The sequence below is a fragment of the Diuraphis noxia genome, unplaced genomic scaffold (assembly GCF_037042655.1).
Source record: "Diuraphis noxia isolate RWA-SAM2 unplaced genomic scaffold, SU_Dnox_SAM2 contig0004, whole genome shotgun sequence".
In the NCBI taxonomy this organism is placed as follows: Eukaryota; Metazoa; Arthropoda; class Insecta; order Hemiptera; family Aphididae; genus Diuraphis; species Diuraphis noxia.
In genome coordinates this window covers 8245627-8268397 of record NW_028301714.1, presented here as the reverse complement: position 1 = coordinate 8268397, position 22771 = coordinate 8245627, and the positions used below count along the sequence as shown (strand labels likewise).

The 22771-nt window shown below is 34.7% G+C and overlaps 10 protein-coding genes across 10 annotated transcripts; 4 read left to right on the top strand and 6 right to left on the bottom strand.

The window, feature by feature from the left end:
* Window positions 1-728: 728 nt before the first annotated feature.
* On the bottom strand, window positions 729-1230 carry LOC149055646 (histone H2B). The gene has a single exon (XM_089225761.1). The coding sequence runs from the start codon at window positions 1164-1166 to the stop codon at window positions 786-788; it is 381 nt and encodes a 126-aa protein (XP_089081887.1). The 5' UTR covers window positions 1167-1230; the 3' UTR covers window positions 729-785.
* An 84-nt stretch (window positions 1231-1314) lies between these two features.
* Window positions 1315-2228, top strand: LOC149055645 (histone H2A-like). The gene is made up of 2 exons (XM_089226246.1): window positions 1315-1370; window positions 1521-2228. The coding sequence occupies exon 2, from the start codon at window positions 1589-1591 to the stop codon at window positions 1964-1966; it is 378 nt and encodes a 125-aa protein (XP_089082372.1). The 5' UTR covers window positions 1315-1370; window positions 1521-1588; the 3' UTR covers window positions 1967-2228.
* Window positions 2229-4069: 1841 nt separating this feature from the next.
* On the bottom strand, window positions 4070-4576 carry LOC149055644 (histone H3). The gene has a single exon (XM_089225962.1). The coding sequence runs from the start codon at window positions 4530-4532 to the stop codon at window positions 4122-4124; it is 411 nt and encodes a 136-aa protein (XP_089082088.1). The 5' UTR covers window positions 4533-4576; the 3' UTR covers window positions 4070-4121.
* A 219-nt stretch (window positions 4577-4795) lies between these two features.
* LOC149055643 (histone H4) lies at window positions 4796-5213 on the top strand. The gene has a single exon (XM_089225768.1). The coding sequence runs from the start codon at window positions 4838-4840 to the stop codon at window positions 5147-5149; it is 312 nt and encodes a 103-aa protein (XP_089081894.1). The 5' UTR covers window positions 4796-4837; the 3' UTR covers window positions 5150-5213.
* A 1556-nt stretch (window positions 5214-6769) lies between these two features.
* LOC149055642 (histone H1-like) lies at window positions 6770-7474 on the bottom strand. Its single transcript, XM_089226138.1, has one exon. The coding sequence runs from the start codon at window positions 7432-7434 to the stop codon at window positions 6823-6825; it is 612 nt and encodes a 203-aa protein (XP_089082264.1). The 5' UTR covers window positions 7435-7474; the 3' UTR covers window positions 6770-6822.
* A 2866-nt stretch (window positions 7475-10340) lies between these two features.
* Window positions 10341-11097, bottom strand: LOC149055641 (histone H4). Its single transcript, XM_089226139.1, has one exon. The coding sequence runs from the start codon at window positions 11053-11055 to the stop codon at window positions 10744-10746; it is 312 nt and encodes a 103-aa protein (XP_089082265.1). The 5' UTR covers window positions 11056-11097; the 3' UTR covers window positions 10341-10743.
* A 214-nt stretch (window positions 11098-11311) lies between these two features.
* On the top strand, window positions 11312-12138 carry LOC149055640 (histone H3). The gene has a single exon (XM_089226676.1). The coding sequence runs from the start codon at window positions 11361-11363 to the stop codon at window positions 11769-11771; it is 411 nt and encodes a 136-aa protein (XP_089082802.1). The 5' UTR covers window positions 11312-11360; the 3' UTR covers window positions 11772-12138.
* Window positions 12139-12460: 322 nt separating this feature from the next.
* LOC149055639 (E3 SUMO-protein ligase ZBED1-like) lies at window positions 12461-15822 on the bottom strand. The gene is made up of 4 exons (XM_089225832.1): window positions 15620-15822; window positions 14784-14889; window positions 12914-14329; window positions 12461-12834 (listed from the first exon to the last, which is right to left on the bottom strand). Exons 2-4 carry the CDS (start codon window positions 14878-14880, stop codon window positions 12461-12463), a joined length of 1887 nt encoding a protein of 628 aa, XP_089081958.1. The 5' UTR covers window positions 14881-14889; window positions 15620-15822.
* A 3382-nt stretch (window positions 15823-19204) lies between these two features.
* On the bottom strand, window positions 19205-20141 carry LOC149055638 (histone H2A-like). Its single transcript, XM_089226678.1, has 2 exons — window positions 20082-20141; window positions 19205-19931 (listed from the first exon to the last, which is right to left on the bottom strand). The coding sequence occupies exon 2, from the start codon at window positions 19861-19863 to the stop codon at window positions 19486-19488; it is 378 nt and encodes a 125-aa protein (XP_089082804.1). The 5' UTR covers window positions 19864-19931; window positions 20082-20141; the 3' UTR covers window positions 19205-19485.
* Window positions 20142-20148: 7 nt separating this feature from the next.
* On the top strand, window positions 20149-20685 carry LOC149055637 (histone H2B). Its single transcript, XM_089226677.1, has one exon. The coding sequence runs from the start codon at window positions 20286-20288 to the stop codon at window positions 20664-20666; it is 381 nt and encodes a 126-aa protein (XP_089082803.1). The 5' UTR covers window positions 20149-20285; the 3' UTR covers window positions 20667-20685.
* Window positions 20686-22771: the final 2086 nt, after the last annotated feature.

Here is a 22771-nt window from a genome sequence, read left to right as displayed (position 1 = left end):
CCTAAACTTGTCTTCGTAAAAGAAAAATCTTACCTGTCTAGTAACATTTTATTTTATTTTTTAATCTCGATGAAATTGTATCGCCACTACTGGAATATGAGTTGTAATAGAAATTTGCGAATATAACGTTGTTTAAAATTTTTTTGGTCCAATGTTTAGTGAAGATTTTAATATGGTCGTGCTTAAAACATATTAAATTAAATGTGCTGTTGCCCATTCTTTCCTTTTCCTCCAACACGCTGTATCGCTCTATTTTTCCATAGTCCAATTGACCGGCCTTCATTTCTGTTGTAAATGACTGGTTAAATTGCCAAAACAATCGCATTTTAAAATATAATTGTGTGTATCGTATCGTCTAACAAATTTTTAATAACTCAAATTATTGAAACATGCAAATCACAATATTTGAATTGGACAACCCATTATTCAGAATTATTTTAGGTATTTAATTGATGAGTTATTTTTACTAAATTTCCCGTCATCGACGGTAATACCCGGACAACGGCTAATAATAACGATATTAATGCCCATCGTGTTTATTGTATACTGCGCAATCATAGGAACAGTTATTTCTAGTATTCTAGTAGTCCTTTAATAAGGGCCTCGCCCAATTTATAATATTTCACCACCAAAACATTACTATGCTAACTTGCACGCCCACTGTAAACACGTCAATATACACACAATGCGACACGCCGCCGGTCTAAAAAAAAAAAATTGAGAGAAAATTGGTGGCCCTGAAAAGGGCCGTTTTAGTTGAATGATATTATTTCAAAACGAGAGACTTATTTGGAGCTGGTGTACTTGGTGACGGCCTTGGTTCCTTCACTGACGGCGTGCTTGGCCAATTCACCGGGCAACAAGAGTCGGACGGCAGTTTGGATTTCCCGGCTGGTGATGGTCGAACGCTTGTTGTAGTGAGCTAAACGACTGGACTCGGCGGCGATGCGCTCGAACAGATCGTTGACGAAACTGTTCATGATGCTCATGGCTTTGGACGACACACCGGTATCGGGATGTACTTGTTTCAACACTTTGTAGATGTAGATGGCGTACGATTCTTTCCTCTTTGGCTTGCGCTTCTTGTCGGACTTGGCGATGTTCTTTTGTGCCTTGCCGGACGACTTCTTCATTGCTTTACCTGCTGATTTTCCTCCTGGAGCCATTTCGAATGATAATGTAGTTATACTCGTGTGGACGACTGTACCGTTGGAAACTGAATGATAAAGTGAACGCGATGACGGTGGGTATATATTCCCAAACGCAAGCGATAAGTCGTTCGTTTATTTGTCAATATAGTACAAAGATGAACAGTATAAGGAGGATCGTCGATTAAGCCACTAGAACTAAAAACGGTAGTGTATCCACGAGTATGTTTTACGATTATGCCGAATGAAAACCACATGGTTGGGTAACGAATGCCGAACAGACGTTGTGACGTAGCATCGTCGTACCGTTTGTTCCTCTGTCCAATCACAGAGTTGTCATTCACATTTTTACTATATATACCGAAATTTCAGGGGTTTTACACATCAGTTTTGTTTAGTACCGAGTTTGAACTAACGATAAACTACCACCAACCACAATCATGAGCGGACGCGGAAAAGCAGGAAAATCCAAGGGAGGCAAATCCAAGACCAGGTCGTCCCGTGCCGGACTCCAGTTCCCGGTCGGTCGTATCCATCGTCTGTTGAGAAAAGGAAACTACGCGGAACGTGTCGGAGCCGGAGCACCGGTATACCTGGCCGCCGTCATGGAGTACTTGGCAGCTGAAGTTTTGGAGTTGGCCGGTAATGCCGCCCGTGACAACAAGAAGTCCCGTATCATCCCCAGACATTTGCAATTGGCCATCAGAAACGACGAGGAGTTGAACAAATTGTTGTCCGGAGTGACAATCGCTCAAGGCGGTGTGTTGCCCAACATCCAGGCCGTTCTCTTGCCCAAGAAGACCGAGAAGAAAGCCTAATCCTCCGGCGATACCGTATCCCAAAAATTACAATATTTTAAAACGGCCCTTTTCAGGGCCACCAATATTTATGAATATCATCCCTTCGAATTCCAAAAAATATACTACATGATCTAGATAAATATGTATACCATCAAAATATTGTTCTTATAATCAGATTCACAAATTGGCTATTTTGAAAAAAAAACAATTTATTGAATTAAATTTTTTTTTTTTTTTTATTGTATTTTCAGTACTAACATATAAACAGAGGAAAAATTGGGTCACTTAATGAGCAAGGGAGAAAAATTTTAAATAAATATTAATTTGAACAAAAGTTATTCCAAAGTCAGTTCTATCTGTTACACCTTGTATATTATGTGTGTAATGCAGCCGCCCTGGTTGCTTTGAGGTGATTGTAAACATCGAACATGATATTACAATATACACTTAAAGCGAATAGATACCTCTTAATATTCATTTACAGCCTGATCATCGATAAACGTTCTCACACAACGATGGTTGCACGACAAAATGGGATAAGCGGATTTTTTGTTATTATTAGCTGGTATTAGATTTGCATTTAAGTCAATTAAAATAAATTATCTAGATAGTTTACTTATAGATAACTAGAATTTTATATAGATGAAGATAAATAAAACAGAATTTAAATTTATCTAGATATTTCCCAACACTGCTTATTAGCCCACGAGAAAACGGCGTTGTGGCTGTTAACAATACATTTTTTGCCAATTACCAACCGACTAAAATTGGTGAACAATAAATCATACAATCGTTGTCCTGTGTGAACAGATTTCGCGTGGAAAGTGTTCGGAAATTTCAATGATGGCAAAACAATATTAAGGGAGTCTTGTTAATTTTCAACAAAGGAAAACGTTAACATCCACAAGGGAAAATTTATTTCATCTTTCACCAGTAAAAAATTACAAAGAATATGATTAATTTGCATTAATCACATCCATATCAACAATATAGTATTTTTTTTTTTTACCGTTCAATAGAATAAAATGTATTATTAAATTGTATTCGAAGAACGTTCACCGTTACCGACTTTTAAATCATTTTAAATTTAAAATCAGTAGTATTACGATCGAATGCGGATATCAGAATCGATCGAAAATACAATTCATTTTTCTTTCGATCGTATTTGTTTTTATCGAAAATTACATTTGACTGGTTTGAGAACAGACACACAGTATTGCAAGATTTTGGTGAACAAAATATAATAATGGATTGACCAACATTGAATTCAATCGAATCAGCATTGTAAAAGTGCTGATTATTCTCATATTTATCAAATGATAATACTAATAGGTACTATACCTAATTTTAGATTATCAAGTTGCATATAAACTCAAACCTTGGATAATTCATTATCTGTTTATATCGCTTAAAATATAAGGATTATTAAATTATAATTCTTATAATTAAACTTCCGTAATTGTAATATTGCACAACTACTCGCTGATTGACTATTCTGAATTAAAGTGACCCACTCCATCTAATTAATATCCACATACTTCGAGGAAGCCGTCACAGCTGGCCTTAGTATCTTACTCCAAAACCCTTCTACAGAATATCAAAATAATCTGACTCGTCATTAAACATTCTAAACGCTCATATTACTCAAACATCGCTACCATGAGAGTATGCAACAACATATCCGGTTCCCCGGGATCCTTTATTCCATATCGATGCCAAATTTAAAATCACCTTACCCACACACAAATAATTATGGCATACCAGGCCTCGGAGACTCCGAATGGCGTATGCAATCCATACATTATTCAACCGAAAACAAAAAGCCTGGAACTTTCAAAAGTCCAGCGGCCGTCGTGTCGTGGCAATAGTACCTTAATGATAATGACAATCGAAATTCGGGGGAAAAAAAAATGAAAAGTAATATAATATTCGTTGACGGGTAGTTTAAAAACTGAATAAACCGGGACAAAGTACTTTAAACTTTTCCAATCGTACGCAAAAATCTATTTCAACTTGAAATGGTATTTCTAAACTCGAATAACATGTTTATTAACAATTGATTTTAATCATAACATCCACTCGGACGACTCCATATCATATGGTTAATATATTTGGTGGCCCTGAAAAGGGCCTTTTTAAGGTATAGTATAGGTCACTATTGAGTATTATCAAGTTAAGCGCGCTCGCCGCGGATACGACGGGCCAACTGGATGTCCTTTGGCATGATCGTGACACGCTTGGCGTGGATGGCGCACAAATTGGTGTCTTCGAAAAGACCGACCAAGTAGGCCTCGCTAGCTTCTTGCAACGCCATAACGGCCGAGCTCTGGAAACGCAGGTCGGTCTTGAAGTCCTGGGCGATTTCACGTACCAGACGTTGGAATGGCAATTTGCGGATCAACAGTTCCGTGCTCTTCTGGTAACGACGGATTTCACGGAGAGCGACGGTTCCCGGACGATAACGATGTGGTTTCTTCACTCCTCCGGTGGCGGGCGCACTTTTACGTGCGGCTTTGGTGGCCAACTGTTTCCTGGGCGCCTTTCCGCCGGTCGACTTACGGGCTGTCTGCTTGGTACGTGCCATTGCGTGCTCTACAGTATCGGGATACACTGAGTTGTAGTGAAAACGTAAATATCAGACGACTGATGCGGCACGAACGCACTGCCGACCCGTATATATACACAAATCGGTGCTGTATACGTCGTGCTCATTGGTCGATGTTTAACGGTTAGGCTGGTAGTGTGGAGGGGGGGGGGATAACCAGCGATGGTTCCGATTGGTGATTCCGTCGAGCAGAGCGCTTAAAAGGGACATCGTACAGAGGAAAAGTATCAGTCAACGTTCAGTTCACACACAGAACAGGTCGACTACTACTTCGAGAAATCAAAATGACAGGACGAGGCAAAGGAGGAAAAGGTTTGGGAAAAGGAGGCGCCAAACGTCATCGCAAAGTGCTCCGCGATAACATCCAGGGTATCACCAAGCCTGCCATCCGTCGGTTGGCCCGACGCGGTGGTGTCAAACGCATTTCTGGTTTAATTTACGAGGAAACCCGCGGTGTCCTGAAAGTGTTCCTGGAAAACGTGATCCGTGACGCAGTCACATACACCGAGCACGCCAAGAGGAAGACCGTCACCGCCATGGACGTCGTGTACGCTCTTAAACGACAAGGCCGTACTCTGTACGGTTTCGGAGGTTAAGAACCAACGATACTTTACTTGTGAATTTTACATAACATCTTAAAAAGGCCCTTTTCAGGGCCACCATATCGATTTACCTATAACTACAAATATGAAATAGAAAATCACACCTGAACAACCGTCCGAAATTAAACGTGACTGTGTTCCTTGAAAACGTGTTAAAAGAGTATTACACTGGGCCGTTGTAAACAAAACATGTGTAATATTATTAATAGCAGCTGTGCGGGTATTGCCGTCGATAACAAGCTTCTTACTATCGACGAATCAAGAAAAACCATTCTAAAAATAAACTCATTAAATAGAAGTCTCGCAGTTTACTAATAATTCGTTTACGGAACGAGACAATTACTGAGACAAAGTGAAATAGTAAATCGCTACTTTCAAAAAGCAGAGTAATTGATCGCCGAGCTATTCAGCACACTGGGACTTAATCAAATAATAACATAGTACAATATGAACGTTATTCCAACATTATCCGAAAAAAGTTAATGTCTACTTGGAATAAATGCATTTTTTTTTTTTTTTTTTTTTTTGGTAATATTGAATTCAATATCCCGCAATAATATTATGTTATCTCGACGTCTTGCAATGTTATTTTTAGAATATTAATTATTTTATGTTTTGAATTGATTGCATTTAAAATTATGGAAAGAATAATTGTACACATTAAACATATTATAGGTAGAATAATTAAATCGAATATTATTTTAAAAAAAACACGAAACCATTCTGAGCTAAAGCATAGAATCGTCTCGCGCAAATGCCGGATAAAAATAAAGTAACGAAAAAAAAAAAAAATTCCGGTTATTAATGGACTACTAGAATACTAGAAATAACTGTTCCTATGATTGCACAGTATACAATAAACACGATGGGCATTAATAGAATTATTATTAGCCGTTGTGCGGGTATTACCGTCGATGGCGGGAAATTTGGTAAAAAAAAAAAACATTCTAAAAATAACTCATCAATCGAAAACCTCAAAGCATAATATCGAAAACACTGATAATAATGACGGCCAATATACTATATAGTATAAAATGTAAATGTTGAATTAGTGATTATCGTAACGTTGTATAGAAAACAACTGTTGGAATATAAAAACATTAAATATAACGAGTGGTAGTGTAGCGAAATGAAAATATCGATACGTTTATTAATAGTTTGTAGTTCCATCCTACCCGACGTTAAAACCAATTGTTAATACCATGTACTATCAATCTTGACGTGCGATAGTAAAATAAATAACAATAGATTATTAAATAGCCCCTGTACTTCCCGGAAACAGATATCATAATATTAAAATAAATCTTTTTTAAAAAATCCGTGATATTATGATATACATATACCTACAGTTGATAAAATATCAGATTTCTCACAGGTATTTCCGGATAAAGCGAATACAATAGAATATTGTGATGCGTTCTGCAGTTTGCTGCGGTAATGTTCTAGAATTGTTTTCGTTATCGTGAAATACCGCAAACGCTTGCCCGTCCGAATGACCTACGACGGACAGACGTGGTAAATTAATTTAAGATTGTCAACTACCCATATTCGGGGATCACCTTTATCTCGACGGCATATCCTTATGAAAGTCTTTAAACGCCTATGTTGAATAAAATTGGTGGTCCTGAAAAGGACCGTTTTAAAGAAAGGGGAATATGAGTGAATATCTACTTTTTCTTGGGAGTTGTGGTTTTCTTGATAGGAGCTTTCTTCGGTTTGGGTTTGGCAGCGGTCGGCTTCTTCGCTTTAGCTGCTGCCTTCTTTGGTGTAGTCGCCTTGGGTTTGGTTGTAGCGGTCTTTTTCGCTTTTTTGGCTGCTGGTTCACCGGTCGCGGGTTTTTTGGCGGCTGCGAGCTTCTTCTTCTTCGGTGTTCCGGCGGCTTTGACTTTTTTGACGATGGATTTCTTCTTTTTGGCTACAGCGGCCTTTTTCGGTTTTACCTCGGCGACGGGCAACTTGAAGTGTCCCGAGGCGCCGGTGCCTTTTGTCTGAACGACGGTACCGTTGGCGACGGCGGCTTTCAAAAACTTTCTGATGAATGGCGCCAACTTTGCGGGATCGACTTTGTAGTTGGCAGCCAAGTATTTTTTGATGGCCGGCAACGACGAACCTTTCTTCTCCTTGAGCTCTTTGATGGCCGATGTAACCATCACGGATGTGGTCGGATGAGATGCAGCGGGCTTCGCGGCTTTAGCGGCCAACTTCTTCTTGGCAGGTGACTTCTTCGCGGCCGGCGACGCGGCTACTGGAGCCGGAGTTGTTGTGACGGTGTCTGTCATGTCGAGGACTACGTTGTACTGGTAAAAAATTGAACTGATAACTTCAGTGATGCCGAATGAGCTAGAACATTTGTACATATATACTGTGCGCCGTACCGACTATTAAACCATAGCGATTCGCGTCGTTCTCTGGGCTATGGTTGTACAATCATTTATTACAATATCTCAACGGGAAATGGTTGTAAAAATCTGGTTTTGAACTTTTTTGAAAGCCAACTAAATTCTCAACGATCGCCGGTGATTGTTGTATCGACACGCTGTAACACGAAACCACCGCAGGCCGTCATTTCCACGCTTCCAACGGGGTTTTCGTTGTCCGTATAAGAAACTATTCCGTATGATTGGAACTTGTTGAAAACTGTCAAAAATATTTTGGACGAATTCTCCACGAGTTTCCCGAGACCATAGTGTTTGCAGATTTCCAATCGATCGATTTTCCGACGAACGGTGGCTATTCGAAAATGACGGGTTTAGGACTCCGATACGGCGCGGCGTTACCGTCGTTTCCATATCTGAAACTTTTACGAGGCAGACTTTATCAATAAATCTCGTATTGACCATACTCGACCTAATTAGTTTTGATAAATACTTATAAAAACACATTGTTAAAGGATTTCGGTCGGCACTCAATTCGAAACGAACCAAATAGGTATAACTTATTTTTGTGGCTGATAATTTATGATATTGAACGGCGTGCGTATAATCTATTTAGGCGCGTGCCATAATGTTAATTCAAAAAATGATTTTCTGTTTAAAAAACAAAATTACTGTGTGAAAACAAACGCCTAACCGTTATTTATTCAAGGTGATTGCAAATAGACAACTATCTCAACCAAAATGTACCAATATTTTGTCAAACATACCGATGGACCAGATAATTTGGTTAGACTATCGGAAACTGATTTGAATTCGTTATTACGTATGTCTACTTGGGATCGATCGGGATACTTTTTTGAAATTTTGTTTGAGATAACCGTTCGTACTATGTTTTTTACAAACATAATAGATAGTAGTGGCGAGTGGCGCCGAACCCTATATTAAGGTCGGGCCATGGCCCGACATATTTTGAAAATTTAAGATAGGGCCGCTTCATATTGACCATTTTCCTCTCCACGGTATGCCATTTTTTCCGATATTAAGATGTTGGGCCTCTTGAAATATTTTTCGCCCTGGTAGATTTTTAGGACTTCGGCGCCATTTCATACGATGGATAATATCGATATTATTAATAGCAATCGTAAGGGGTGATACCGTTGATTAAAATACATAGGAAAAAAATTTTTAAAAATTACTCATCAATAGAAAATTTTAATACCTCAAACCATATTGAAAATACTGAAATCCGATAAAATAGAAAACGTAAAATATGTTCTATTATTAATAGTTAATGGCTACATTAACATATTATATTGAGACAATTCGCTTCCATAGAAATGCCGACACAGGCAATAATTATAATATATCGACATGTTAGTGTTAGTTGAATTATTAATGGCTATATGAATATCATTGCCTTCGAGACTATAACTGGTGGTATTATTTTAATTGAGTGATATTAAATTTCAAATTAAAATATTAACTAACGAAAAAACAATACGTTTATCAATAGTTTCAAGTCGACAACTTCCACGACGTTATAGATGCATTTATTAATACCATAACATACTATTAAAATTGACGTGCTATAATAAAACAAATAAGAATGAACAACTAAAATAGCTCGTGTAAGCCCAGTAAACGGATATCGTAATATAATATAATAGGTAGATATTTTTCGACAGATTGTATAATATTATAATACTTGATAAAGTGGTTATTCAAAAGGGGCGCCATTAATCAGACGCCCGTAAAATTATTAACTCCCAGGAGTACCAATATCATCCCCAGACGTTTGCGATTGCCCATCGGGAACGACGAAGAGTTGAACAAGCTCTTGTCCGGCGTGACAATCGCTCAGGGTGGCGTGTTTGAAATATAAAATCGTAAACAAACCGCGTTGAAAAAAAAGAAAGATTTATTTTAATATTATGATATCTGTTTCCGGGAAGTACAGGGGCTATTTAATAATCTATTGTTATTTATTTTACTATCGCACGTCAAGATTGATAGTACATGGTATTAACAATTGGTTTTAACGTCGGGTAGGATGGAACTACAAACTATTAATAAACGTATCGATATTTTCATTTCGCTACACTACCACTCGTTATATTTAATGTTTTTATATTCCAACAGTTGTTTTCTATACAATGTTACGATAATCACTAATTCAACATTTACATTTTATACTATATAGTATATTGGCCGTCATTATTATCAGTGTTTTCGATATTATGCTTTGAGGTTTTCGATTGATGAGTTATTTTTAGAATGTTTTTTACCAAATTTCCCGTCATCGACGGTAATACCCGCACAACGGCTAATAATAATTCTATTAATGCCCATCGTGTTTATTGTATACTGTGCAATCATAGGAACAGTTATTTCTAGTATTCTAGTAGTCCTTTAATAACCGGAATTTTTTTTTTTTTCGTTACTTTATTTTTATCCGGCATTTGTGCGAGACGATTCTATGCTTTAGCTCAGAATGGTTTCGTGTTTTTTTTAAAATAATATTCGATTTAATTATTCTACCTATAATATGTTTAATGTGTACAATTATTCTTTCCATAATTTTAAATGCAATCAATTCAAAACATAAAATAATTAATATTCTAAAAATAACATTGCAAGACGTCGAGATAACATAATATTATTGCGGGATATTGAATTCAATATTACCAAAAAAAAAAAAAAAAATGCATTTATTCCAAGTAGACATTAACTTTTTTCGGATAATGTTGGAATAACGTTCATATTGTACTATGTTATTATTTGATTAAGTCCCAGTGTGCTGAATAGCTCGGCGATCAATTACTCTGCTTTTTGAAAGTAGCGATTTACTATTTCACTTTGTCTCAGTAATTGTCTCGTTCCGTAAACGAATTATTAGTAAACTGCGAGACTTCTATTTAATGAGTTTATTTTTAGAATGGTTTTTCTTGATTCGTCGATAGTAAGAAGCTTGTTATCGACGGCAATACCCGCACAGCTGCTATTAATAATATTACACATGTTTTGTTTACAACGGCCCAGTGTAATACTCTTTTAACACGTTTTCAAGGAACACAGTCACGTTTAATTTCGGACGGTTGTTCAGGTGTGATTTTCTATTTCATATTTGTAGTTATAGGTAAATCGATATGGTGGCCCTGAAAAGGGCCTTTTTAAGATGTTATGTAAAATTCACAAGTAAAGTATCGTTGGTTCTTAACCTCCGAAACCGTACAGAGTACGGCCTTGTCGTTTAAGAGCGTACACGACGTCCATGGCGGTGACGGTCTTCCTCTTGGCGTGCTCGGTGTATGTGACTGCGTCACGGATCACGTTTTCCAGGAACACTTTCAGGACACCGCGGGTTTCCTCGTAAATTAAACCAGAAATGCGTTTGACACCACCGCGTCGGGCCAACCGACGGATGGCAGGCTTGGTGATACCCTGGATGTTATCGCGGAGCACTTTGCGATGACGTTTGGCGCCTCCTTTTCCCAAACCTTTTCCTCCTTTGCCTCGTCCTGTCATTTTGATTTCTCGAAGTAGTAGTCGACCTGTTCTGTGTGTGAACTGAACGTTGACTGATACTTTTCCTCTGTACGATGTCCCTTTTAAGCGCTCTGCTCGACGGAATCACCAATCGGAACCATCGCTGGTTATCCCCCCCCCCTCCACACTACCAGCCTAACCGTTAAACATCGACCAATGAGCACGACGTATACAGCACCGATTTGTGTATATATACGGGTCGGCAGTGCGTTCGTGCCGCATCAGTCGTCTGATATTTACGTTTTCAGTACAACTCAGTGTATCCCGATACTGTAGAGCACGCAATGGCACGTACCAAGCAGACAGCCCGTAAGTCGACCGGCGGAAAGGCGCCCAGGAAACAGTTGGCCACCAAAGCCGCACGTAAAAGTGCGCCCGCCACCGGAGGAGTGAAGAAACCACATCGTTATCGTCCGGGAACCGTCGCTCTCCGTGAAATCCGTCGTTACCAGAAGAGTACGGAACTGTTGATTCGCAAATTGCCATTCCAACGTCTGGTACGTGAAATCGCCCAGGACTTCAAGACCGACCTGCGTTTCCAGAGCTCGGCCGTTATGGCGTTGCAAGAAGCTAGCGAGGCCTACTTGGTCGGTCTTTTCGAAGACACCAATTTGTGCGCCATCCACGCCAAGCGTGTCACGATCATGCCAAAGGACATCCAGTTGGCCCGTCGTATCCGCGGCGAGCGCGCTTAACTTGATAATACTCAATAGAGATGGGCAACATTTTGTGAACATCGATGTTCGATGTATCGATATATCGAAATTTAAAACATCGATTAGTTCTTGAAATCGATTCTAATAGTGAAAACATCGATGTTCATAGGAATAACATCGATGTTTTACTTAATATAAAAAATGCACAGAACATCTAAATTTTAAAAATTCTAAGAATAGTCATCATCTTATAAGAAAGAAAAATTTGTATTTTAATTGTAATTTTCATATTAATATTAGTACATACATTCAAAATATTAACTCTTAGAATATAAATTTATAAGTAAACAACAAATACATTTTTTTTTAAGATTAAAATATAACATAATATTCAAAATATAGCTCCTTGAATATAAATTTATAAGAAAACAAAATATACATTTTTTTAAAGATAATAATATAATATACTATTATACTTAAAACATAACTGGTTGAATATAAATTTATGAGAAAACAACAAATAAATTTTTTTTAAAGATTAAAATATAACTTCTTGAATATAAATTTATTAGAAAATCACAAATACATTTTTTTTAAAGATAATATACTATTATATTTAAAACATAGCTGATTTTCATAAATGTATTAAAAATTACAAAAACATTTTAATAAAAAAAAAAATTATAACATTATATTATTTAATTTGTGAAACAAAAACAATTACCTATTCATAATGACCACAATGCGTTATCAATGGATTGCAAAAATAATAATTTATTCAGGTGTTTGGAAGTAAGACGGTTTCTTTGTTTATTTAATGTCAGTCCAGCTTTTGAAAACAATCTCTCACTAGGAACAGAAGTAGCTACTGTTGATAAGTATTTGATCGCAATTTTTGATAAAATTGGATAGACGCTTGTCATTTCTTTCCAAATTTGGAGAGGGTTGTCAGATAACCGTGCAACACTGGATTTTAAATATAAATTAAGTTCGCTTGGGAATCCTATTTCATCTGACTGTCGCTGTCCCCTGCGACCAGAAGATTGTTGTACAATTTGTTCATGATCTTGCCACAAATCGAATGGTTTTGCCACATCATGCTCTAAAAAAAATTATATATATTATATATTAAATATATTATAATACAGTTTATTTATTATTTTGACTTGAATTTTTTATACCTATGATGTCATCATCAGAAGAGCTCTCACTAACATAATTGTTTTGCTTTATCTCATCAGAAATATATTTTAGCATGTTAGATAAAGCTAATGGATCTTTGAAATAAATTTTTTTGAAACGTGGATCTAAAATTGTTGACATGCCTAAAAGAGCAACATTCTCCACTGCACAAAATCTCTGTTCACAGCAGTACAAAATTTCTGCTTTAAGCTGAGTACCTATCTGCTGTGTAGGTTTAAATTGATTAATGTTTTTTGTCATCATGTAGATCATGGGAATAACCATACTGGTTGTCACAAATTTTTGGCCACAAAGTTGTTTGGTAGCTGCTTCTATTGGTCTTAAAATGTCGATTATTTCAGAAATATCTTTAATTTTTTTGGCTGAAATCATAGGTGGAGCTGCAATGTGTCTATGCACAATATCATTAACTATGTTGCTTAAACTAATGAAACGTTCAAGCATGTAAAAAGTACTATTCCATCTTGTAGGTACTTCTTGGAGTAATTTTCCCTCACCTTGGGTCGCTTTCCTTAATTCATCACTTGCTACAACACTTTGTTTAAACCATCTCACAATGTTTTTTACATCTGAAATTAAATGTGTGAGTTCAGGGACACTTGAAATGGCATGCTGTGCAACAAGATTTAACGTGTGAGCAAAACATAATATATGGCGTTTTTTTCCATATGATAAATCAATTGCTTTCAACATATTAGCTGCTCCATCAGTAACCACAGCAATTATTTTTTGTTTGGAAATGTTCCATTCTTTACAGACCTCCACTAATTTGGTTGCTATGTATTCACTTGTATGCCTTTCATCTAATTCATAAACTCCTAACAAAGCAGAATTTAGTGTATATTCTTCAACAAAATGAATAGTTACACCAATGTAACTTCTGGTTTGAATGTCAGTCCAAATGTCGGTTGTAAGAGTAAAATATTGAATATTTTTGAATTTTGTCATAACAATCTCCTTCATAGTATCATATTTGTCATAAATTTTGCGGGAAATGTATCTTCGACTAGGTATTTTGAAATTTGGAGATACTGTTTTCATTAAGTACTTGAATCCTTCATCCTCAACAATACTTATAGGCTGGTTGTCCTTACAAATCATATACATTATAGCATGAATAAGTTTATCCGATTTTACTCCACCTTCTTTAAAACTTGTCATAACACCAAATGATTCAGCAATTGTTTTTTGCCGCTTAAATGAGCCCATAAACGTTTCATTTGATACATGATTGTCCTTGGTTTTTTCATTAGTACTAGGTGTACTAGGTACATCAGGGATCTTAGAAGTCGATGCCTCAGGTTCAGGATTATCCAGATTATCCTTATTAGCAATATTAGCCAAAGCATTTTTGTGTTTGCTTTTTAAATGGCCGTTCAAATTAGATGTGTTACCTAAAATCATTAATCAGTATTATTTATTACAAACATTATAATATAATTTACAAATACCTAATTATTTTAACAAAGATATTTTTTATTAAAAAATTTAATTGAATATTATTATAATAATATTATTCAATTAAAAAATTAATTACAGTTGTTACCTATTAATTTAGTCTACATTCTATAATATTCAAAAATCGTTTTATAAAGTCAAGAAGGTATTGATGAATAATTAAAAAATATAACTATTTATCTGAATTATCTGTATAATAAATAAACATATTTAATATTATTAAAATACAAATTATTTTAAATATGTAAATTATTTTTCCATAGAAAAAAAAAGATTAGCTGAGATAAAAAAAGTAAATTGATTAATTTAAGAATGCATAAAATTATTAAATAAGCAGGAATTTAGTGTTCATAAGATTTCTGATTATACAATAAAATTCAGATACTTTACCTGATGTTTTGATCTTTTTTTGACATAGTGAACATGTTGCAGTTTTATCATTGTCTTTAGTGAAAAATTTCCACACATTGCTAGTTCTATTAGTCATGTTATTTACCTAAAAAGTATTTTACAATGTATATTATTTTAAATACATATTATTTATAAATAATTATTATAACTAAGATTTGTATTATACATTACAATATATCATCCCTTGTATTAAATATTTAAATTTTAAATTAAGTGTACATTAAGTTTTGTTATTAATACATTCTACATTCTCCAGTGTAGGAAGTTAGTAGTTAGTAGTTACTTATTTCGGGTAAGTAATTAAATTACACTACTAATTTCTTATCAAAATGTAACTAAATTATTTTTAAGTTACTTTTTTATCTGGTCAAGTTACATTACTTTTGAGTTAAAAAAGAATCTCAATTACAAAAGAAGTTTCTTTTATTTCTTCAAAAATAACACTGGAGCTTAAGTTCTAAAAATGTATCAAACCAAAAAAAAGTAACGAGTAATTTAGAAATAATTACTTAAATTACATTTAAATTACTTACTTTATTTAAATTAATAAATTAAATTACTCCCTAACAGGCCTAACTTCTACAACATTCATACATCATTTATAAAAGTCAAGAAAAGTCCTTAATTAGGTTTTGTGGGGCCCTGATGCGAAAACTGTTATAAGGACCCTGTACTTGAACTTTAATAGCCTAATATAAAGAAAAAAAAATGAGTGCACCTACTAATCTTTGGTAAACCCCAATACAACAATTAATATAACGAACTTGTGCTCATTTACTTTAAACTAACTTAATTATTTTTATTTATTTACTTACCTTTGGGTATTATACAAAATTTGTTAGAATAACAAATAAGTAGTAACAAAAATGTACTGTGTTCTCTCTCTCTGATGCCTGAAGAAAATGAAAAAAACTGAAAAGTATTTGGAACTAGAAATAGTTCACACAGAAATCACGAATACTAAATGTTATTTAATATAAACGTTTTTTACTGAGCGACGCATGTTGCACGAACTACGAAGTCGAAGGATAAAATGAATTATAAAATATAAAATTACAAAATAATAAATATACTATGCAATATGCATATAATGAAACAATTTACCCCACTTAATTAAATGTAATACTAGTGTTATATAGAATATTCTTATTCTTACTTCTTAGTATTTCAGTAGAGACAATGAGACAAAAGACTAAAGAGTCAATAAAGATTAAAGGGACAATAATCTTCAGGTACATTATATAGTACGTATATAATTGGACCCGCACCCGGTTATAAGAATTCAATAGCGGTCTATTACAGTCGTGTGTTCCAGGTATTTATTAATTGGAATTCTAAAAGTCTTAATATTACGCATAGCTAATAATAATATGTATATGTCGCATCCACATAGTGAAACTGCTCATTTCATGAATTGGATATCCAGATAGTGAAATTTGTCCAGTTCATGAATTTTGACGAAAATAGGTACATTATTTGGAAATCCATTTCATGAAATGGACAATACCTATATCGTGTACTTTGTGTAATTATTATAAAACAAAATTATTATTTTATTATAACCATATAGATAATTTTCTATACTGTTCTATATACAAAAATATAGCAATTTTAGTCAATAAATTATATCATATTACATTATATTTTATTATTATAAAAACCATTCGTATAGGTATATTATATTGTATAAACAACAGTTATGTCCGATATTAAGTGTTATAATGATGTCATAATCAATTATAATAAAAAATAATTTGTGGATGCACAAAAAGTGAGGAACTCACAGACCCGTGGCAGATTTGCCACCACACCACTTATTTCTTGATTTCGAGAAAGAAGTTTGAATTAAGCATGTTCGGCTGTAAAGTATAAATATATAATAATGATTGTTAATTGTTGTACCACAAATAACTATGTATATGTGAAATGTTATAACTTACAACTTATAAAGTTGTATCATATTATATAATATATTTGTACATAATACAGACATTAGATAAATATAATTACTTCATAATACAAAATATTTGTATAGCTGGGAAGTGGGAACATAATAATATTATGTATGTATAAGGTAAGTACTAACTACTAAGTACTTATTTATATAGGAAATAGGAATTAGGAAGTAGTGTAGTACAAAAGTTAATATATTCAATTGAATGATGCACGATAAAGGTATAATTTCGTGGTTTTGGAGATGTTGTACAGCAGACGATAACATCGAAAAATTTACTGAAGAGGCCGAGAAATTTACTAGCCAATTCACTAGAAGCCCAAATTTATGCCCGAGAGGCGAGGACATCATGGAAATAATTAATAAAAATAACAATATTATCGGCAATCTATGAATATAATTAAAAAATTTAAATAAATACGTTTTTGAAAAAAAAAAAAAAACATCGGACATCGGGATAAAAATCGGTTTTTTTCTCGATATATTGAAATGAAAACATCGATGATGAATATCGATGTATCGGTCAGAAACATCGATGTTTTTAAAAAATCGATGTATTTTGCCCACCTCTAATACTCAATAGTGACCTATACTATACCTTAAAAAGGCCCTTTTCAGGGCCACCAAATATATTAACCATATGATATGGAGTCGTCCGAGTGGATGTTATGGTTAAAATCAATTGTTAATAAACATGTTATTCGAGTTTAGAAATACCATTTCAAGTTGAAATAGATTTTTGCGTACGATTGTTAGGTTGGAAAAGTTTAAAGTACTTTGTCCCGGTTTATTCAGTTTTTAAACTACCCGTCAACGAATATTATATTACTTTTCATTTTTTTTTTCCCCCGAATTTCGATTGTCATTATCATTAAGGTACTATTGCCACGACACGACGGCCGCTGGACTTTTGAAAGTTACAGGCTTTTTGTTTTCGGTTGAATAATGTATGGATTGCATACGCCATTCGGAGTCTCCGAGGCCTGGTATGCCATAATTCTTTGTGTGTGGGTAAGGTGATTTTAAATTTGGCATCGATATGGAATAAAGGATCCCGGGGAACCGGATATGTTGTTGCATACTCTCATGGTAGCGATGTTTGAGTAATATGAGCGTTTAGAATGTTTAATGACGAGTCAGATTATTTTGATATTCTGTAGAAGGGTTTTGGAGTAAGATACTAAGGCCAGCTGTGACGGCTTCCTCGAAGTATGTGGATATTAATTAGATGGAGTGGGTCACTTTAATTCAGAATAGTCAATCAGCGAGTAGTTGTGCAATATTACAATTACGGAAGTTTAATTATAAGAATTATAATTTAATAATCCTTATATTTTAAGCGATATAAACAGATAATGAATTATCCAAGGTTTGAGTTTATATGCAACTTGATAATCTAAAATTAGGTATAGTACCTATTAGTATTATCATTTGATAAATATGAGAATAATCAGCACTTTTACAATGCTGATTCGATTGAATTCAATGTTGGTCAATCCATTATTATATTTTGTTCACCAAAATCTTGCAATACTGTGTGTCTGTTCTCAAACCAGTCAAATGTAATTTTCGATAAAAACAAATACGATCGAAAGAAAAATGAATTGTATTTTCGATCGATTCTGATATCCGCATTCGATCGTAATACTACTGATTTTAAATTTAAAATGATTTAAAAGTCGGTAACGGTGAACGTTCTTCGAATACAATTTAATAATACATTTTATTCTATTGAACGGTAAAAAAAAAAAAATACTATATTGTTGATATGGATGTGATTAATGCAAATTAATCATATTCTTTGTAATTTTTTACTGGTGAAAGATGAAATAAATTTTCCCTTGTGGATGTTAACGTTTTCCTTTGTTGAAAATTAACAAGACTCCCTTAATATTGTTTTGCCATCATTGAAATTTCCGAACACTTTCCACGCGAAATCTGTTCACACAGGACAACGATTGTATAATTTATTGTTCACCAATTTTAGTCGGTTGGTAATTGGCAAAAAATGTATTGTTAACAGCCACAACGCCGTTTTCTCGTGGGCTAATAAGCAGTGTTGGGAAATATCTAGATAAATTTAAATTCTGTTTTATTTATCTTCATCTATATAAAATTCTAGTTATCTATAAGTAAACTATCTAGATAATTTATTTTAATTGACTTAAATGCAAATCTAATACCAGCTAATAATAACAAAAAATCCGCTTATCCCATTTTGTCGTGCAACCATCGTTGTGTGAGAACGTTTATCGATGATCAGGCTGTAAATGAATATTAAGAGGTATCTATTCGCTTTAAGTGTATATTGTAATATCATGTTCGATGTTTACAATCACCTCAAAGCAACCAGGGCGGCTGCATTACACACATAATATACAAGGTGTAACAGATAGAACTGACTTTGGAATAACTTTTGTTCAAATTAATATTTATTTAAAATTTTTCTCCCTTGCTCATTAAGTGACCCAATTTTTCCTCTGTTTATATGTTAGTACTGAAAATACAATAAAAAAAAAAAAAATTTAATTCAATAAATTGTTTTTTTTCAAAATAGCCAATTTGTGAATCTGATTATAAGAACAATATTTTGATGGTATACATATTTATCTAGATCATGTAGTATATTTTTTGGAATTCGAAGGGATGATATTCATAAATATTGGTGGCCCTGAAAAGGGCCGTTTTAAAATATTGTAATTTTTGGGATATGGTATCGCCGGAGGATTAGGCTTTCTTCTCGGTCTTCTTGGGCAAGAGAACGGCCTGGATGTTGGGCAACACACCGCCTTGAGCGATTGTCACTCCGGACAACAATTTGTTCAACTCCTCGTCGTTTCTGATGGCCAATTGCAAATGTCTGGGGATGATACGGGACTTCTTGTTGTCACGGGCGGCATTACCGGCCAACTCCAAAACTTCAGCTGCCAAGTACTCCATGACGGCGGCCAGGTATACCGGTGCTCCGGCTCCGACACGTTCCGCGTAGTTTCCTTTTCTCAACAGACGATGGATACGACCGACCGGGAACTGGAGTCCGGCACGGGACGACCTGGTCTTGGATTTGCCTCCCTTGGATTTTCCTGCTTTTCCGCGTCCGCTCATGATTGTGGTTGGTGGTAGTTTATCGTTAGTTCAAACTCGGTACTAAACAAAACTGATGTGTAAAACCCCTGAAATTTCGGTATATATAGTAAAAATGTGAATGACAACTCTGTGATTGGACAGAGGAACAAACGGTACGACGATGCTACGTCACAACGTCTGTTCGGCATTCGTTACCCAACCATGTGGTTTTCATTCGGCATAATCGTGAAACATACTCGTGGATACACTACCGTTTTTAGTTCTAGTGGCTTAATCGACGATCCTCCTTATACTGTTCATCTTTGTACTATATTGACCAATAAACGAACGACTTATCGCTTGCGTTTGGGAATATATACCCACCGTCATCGCGTTCACTTTATCATTCAGTTTCCAACGGTACAGTCGTCCACACGAGTATAACTACATTATCATTCGAAATGGCTCCAGGAGGAAAATCAGCAGGTAAAGCAATGAAGAAGTCGTCCGGCAAGGCACAAAAGAACATCGCCAAGTCCGACAAGAAGCGCAAGCCAAAGAGGAAAGAATCGTACGCCATCTACATCTACAAAGTGTTGAAACAAGTACATCCCGATACCGGTGTGTCGTCCAAAGCCATGAGCATCATGAACAGTTTCGTCAACGATCTGTTCGAGCGCATCGCCGCCGAGTCCAGTCGTTTAGCTCACTACAACAAGCGTTCGACCATCACCAGCCGGGAAATCCAAACTGCCGTCCGACTCTTGTTGCCCGGTGAATTGGCCAAGCACGCCGTCAGTGAAGGAACTAAGGCCGTCACCAAGTACACCAGCTCCAAATAAGTCTCTCGTTTTGAAATAATATCATTCAACTAAAACGGCCCTTTTCAGGGCCACCAATTTTCTCTCAATTTTTTTTTTTTAGACCGGCGGCGTGTCGCATTGTGTGTATATTGACGTGTTTACAGTGGGCGTGCAAGTTAGCATAGTAATGTTTTGATGGTGAAATATTATAAATTGGGCGAGGCCCTTATTAAAGGACTACTAGAATACTAGAAATAACTGTTCCTATGATTGCGCAGTATACAATAAACACGATGGGCATTAATATCGTTATTATTAGCCGTTGTCCGGGTATTACCGTCGATGACGGGAAATTTAGTAAAAATAACTCATCAATTAAATACCTAAAATAATTCTGAATAATGGGTTGTCCAATTCAAATATTGTGATTTGCATGTTTCAATAATTTGAGTTATTAAAAATTTGTTAGACGATACGATACACACAATTATATTTTAAAATGCGATTGTTTTGGCAATTTAACCAGTCATTTACAACAGAAATGAAGGCCGGTCAATTGGACTATGGAAAAATAGAGCGATACAGCGTGTTGGAGGAAAAGGAAAGAATGGGCAACAGCACATTTAATTTAATATGTTTTAAGCACGACCATATTAAAATCTTCACTAAACATTGGACCAAAAAAATTTTAAACAACGTTATATTCGCAAATTTCTATTACAACTCATATTCCAGTAGTGGCGATACAATTTCATCGAGATTAAAAAATAAAATAAAATGTTACTAGACAGGTAAGATTTTTCTTTTACGAAGACAAGTTTAGGTAGTCATTATGAATTTTAATTACATAAAGATTTGATTAACGCAGTCTTAATTATGGTCGTAAGTTTCCATTTATACTCGGACGTGTTCGTGATTTATTGAAAATAATGTTCTAGTTACACCCTGCAGTGTAACCGAGTAACGCAAGTACGACAGTGGTTAGTGACGGGGTGGCCAAAAGTACGACAGCGCGAGACGTTCAAGATTTACGATTTCATCAAAATGTATTACTAATGAAAAACATAGTAATATTTTGGTGGTGAAATATAAATTGGGAGCGGCCCTGAAAGGGGCTTTTGGAAAATCGCTGCCGCAGAATAAATAATTCGAAAATTATTTAGAAAAACGAAACCATTCAGGCTAAAGTATAGGAACGTCTAGCGCAAAAGTCAGATAAAAAAAAGCTGGTAAGTGAATGTCGCTCTGCTGTACATTAGGTGGTAGGTACATCAGGAGTGGTCCTCTGACTAGTGTAGGTTAGATTTGAATGCAATGATAGGTATCATTGTATACGAAAAACGATAAACGGAGATGATTTGTCAGTCTAGAATATATTATAGATACTTAAAAAATTTCATATCTTTGATTTAAAAAGAAAATTTTGTATAAATTTCTAGCTTAAAATAATTTGCGAATTTTCGTAATTTTTACGTATTTAGTCAATATTTGAAATTCAAATGCTAATAAAAAAAAATTGTGCCTACGTATTTTTATAATTTGTTAATTACTATAAGAATAACTTACGAGGAACTTTGTATTTAATTTTCAAGTATTTTGATAGGGCCAAAAAAATTTTATCAACACTTCAAAAAAATTTTTCAGAAACATTGATAATTTCAGTTGGTTGTCTATTTATATCTCAAAAAAAGTCAAAATATTTTTAAAATTAAATCATGTAAATAAAATGCCAATCTAAATAATTTATAAAATTTTCACGTATCTACCACTTATACTTTTTGAATAATAACAAATATTTATAATCGTTTCATGATAAATCGTTATCGTAACACTATTTCGTAAAAATTTAAAATTTAAACGCACTTAAAATTTTTCCTATAACGACGCTTCGAGATTTGTCTATAGCTACTTGAAGGAAAACTTAGTGTTGTATTCTTAATCCTTAGTTATAAACACAAAAAATTTGAACTATAAACGCTTATAAAAAAAAATTGTGCCTATGTATTCTTATAATTTTTTAATCAATATAAGAATAACTTATGAGGAACTTTGTATTAAATTTTCAAACAAATTCTTCTCTAATATCCATGAAAACATTTCGTAATCACAATATAATCATCTCGTCTAATATATGTGTTATAATC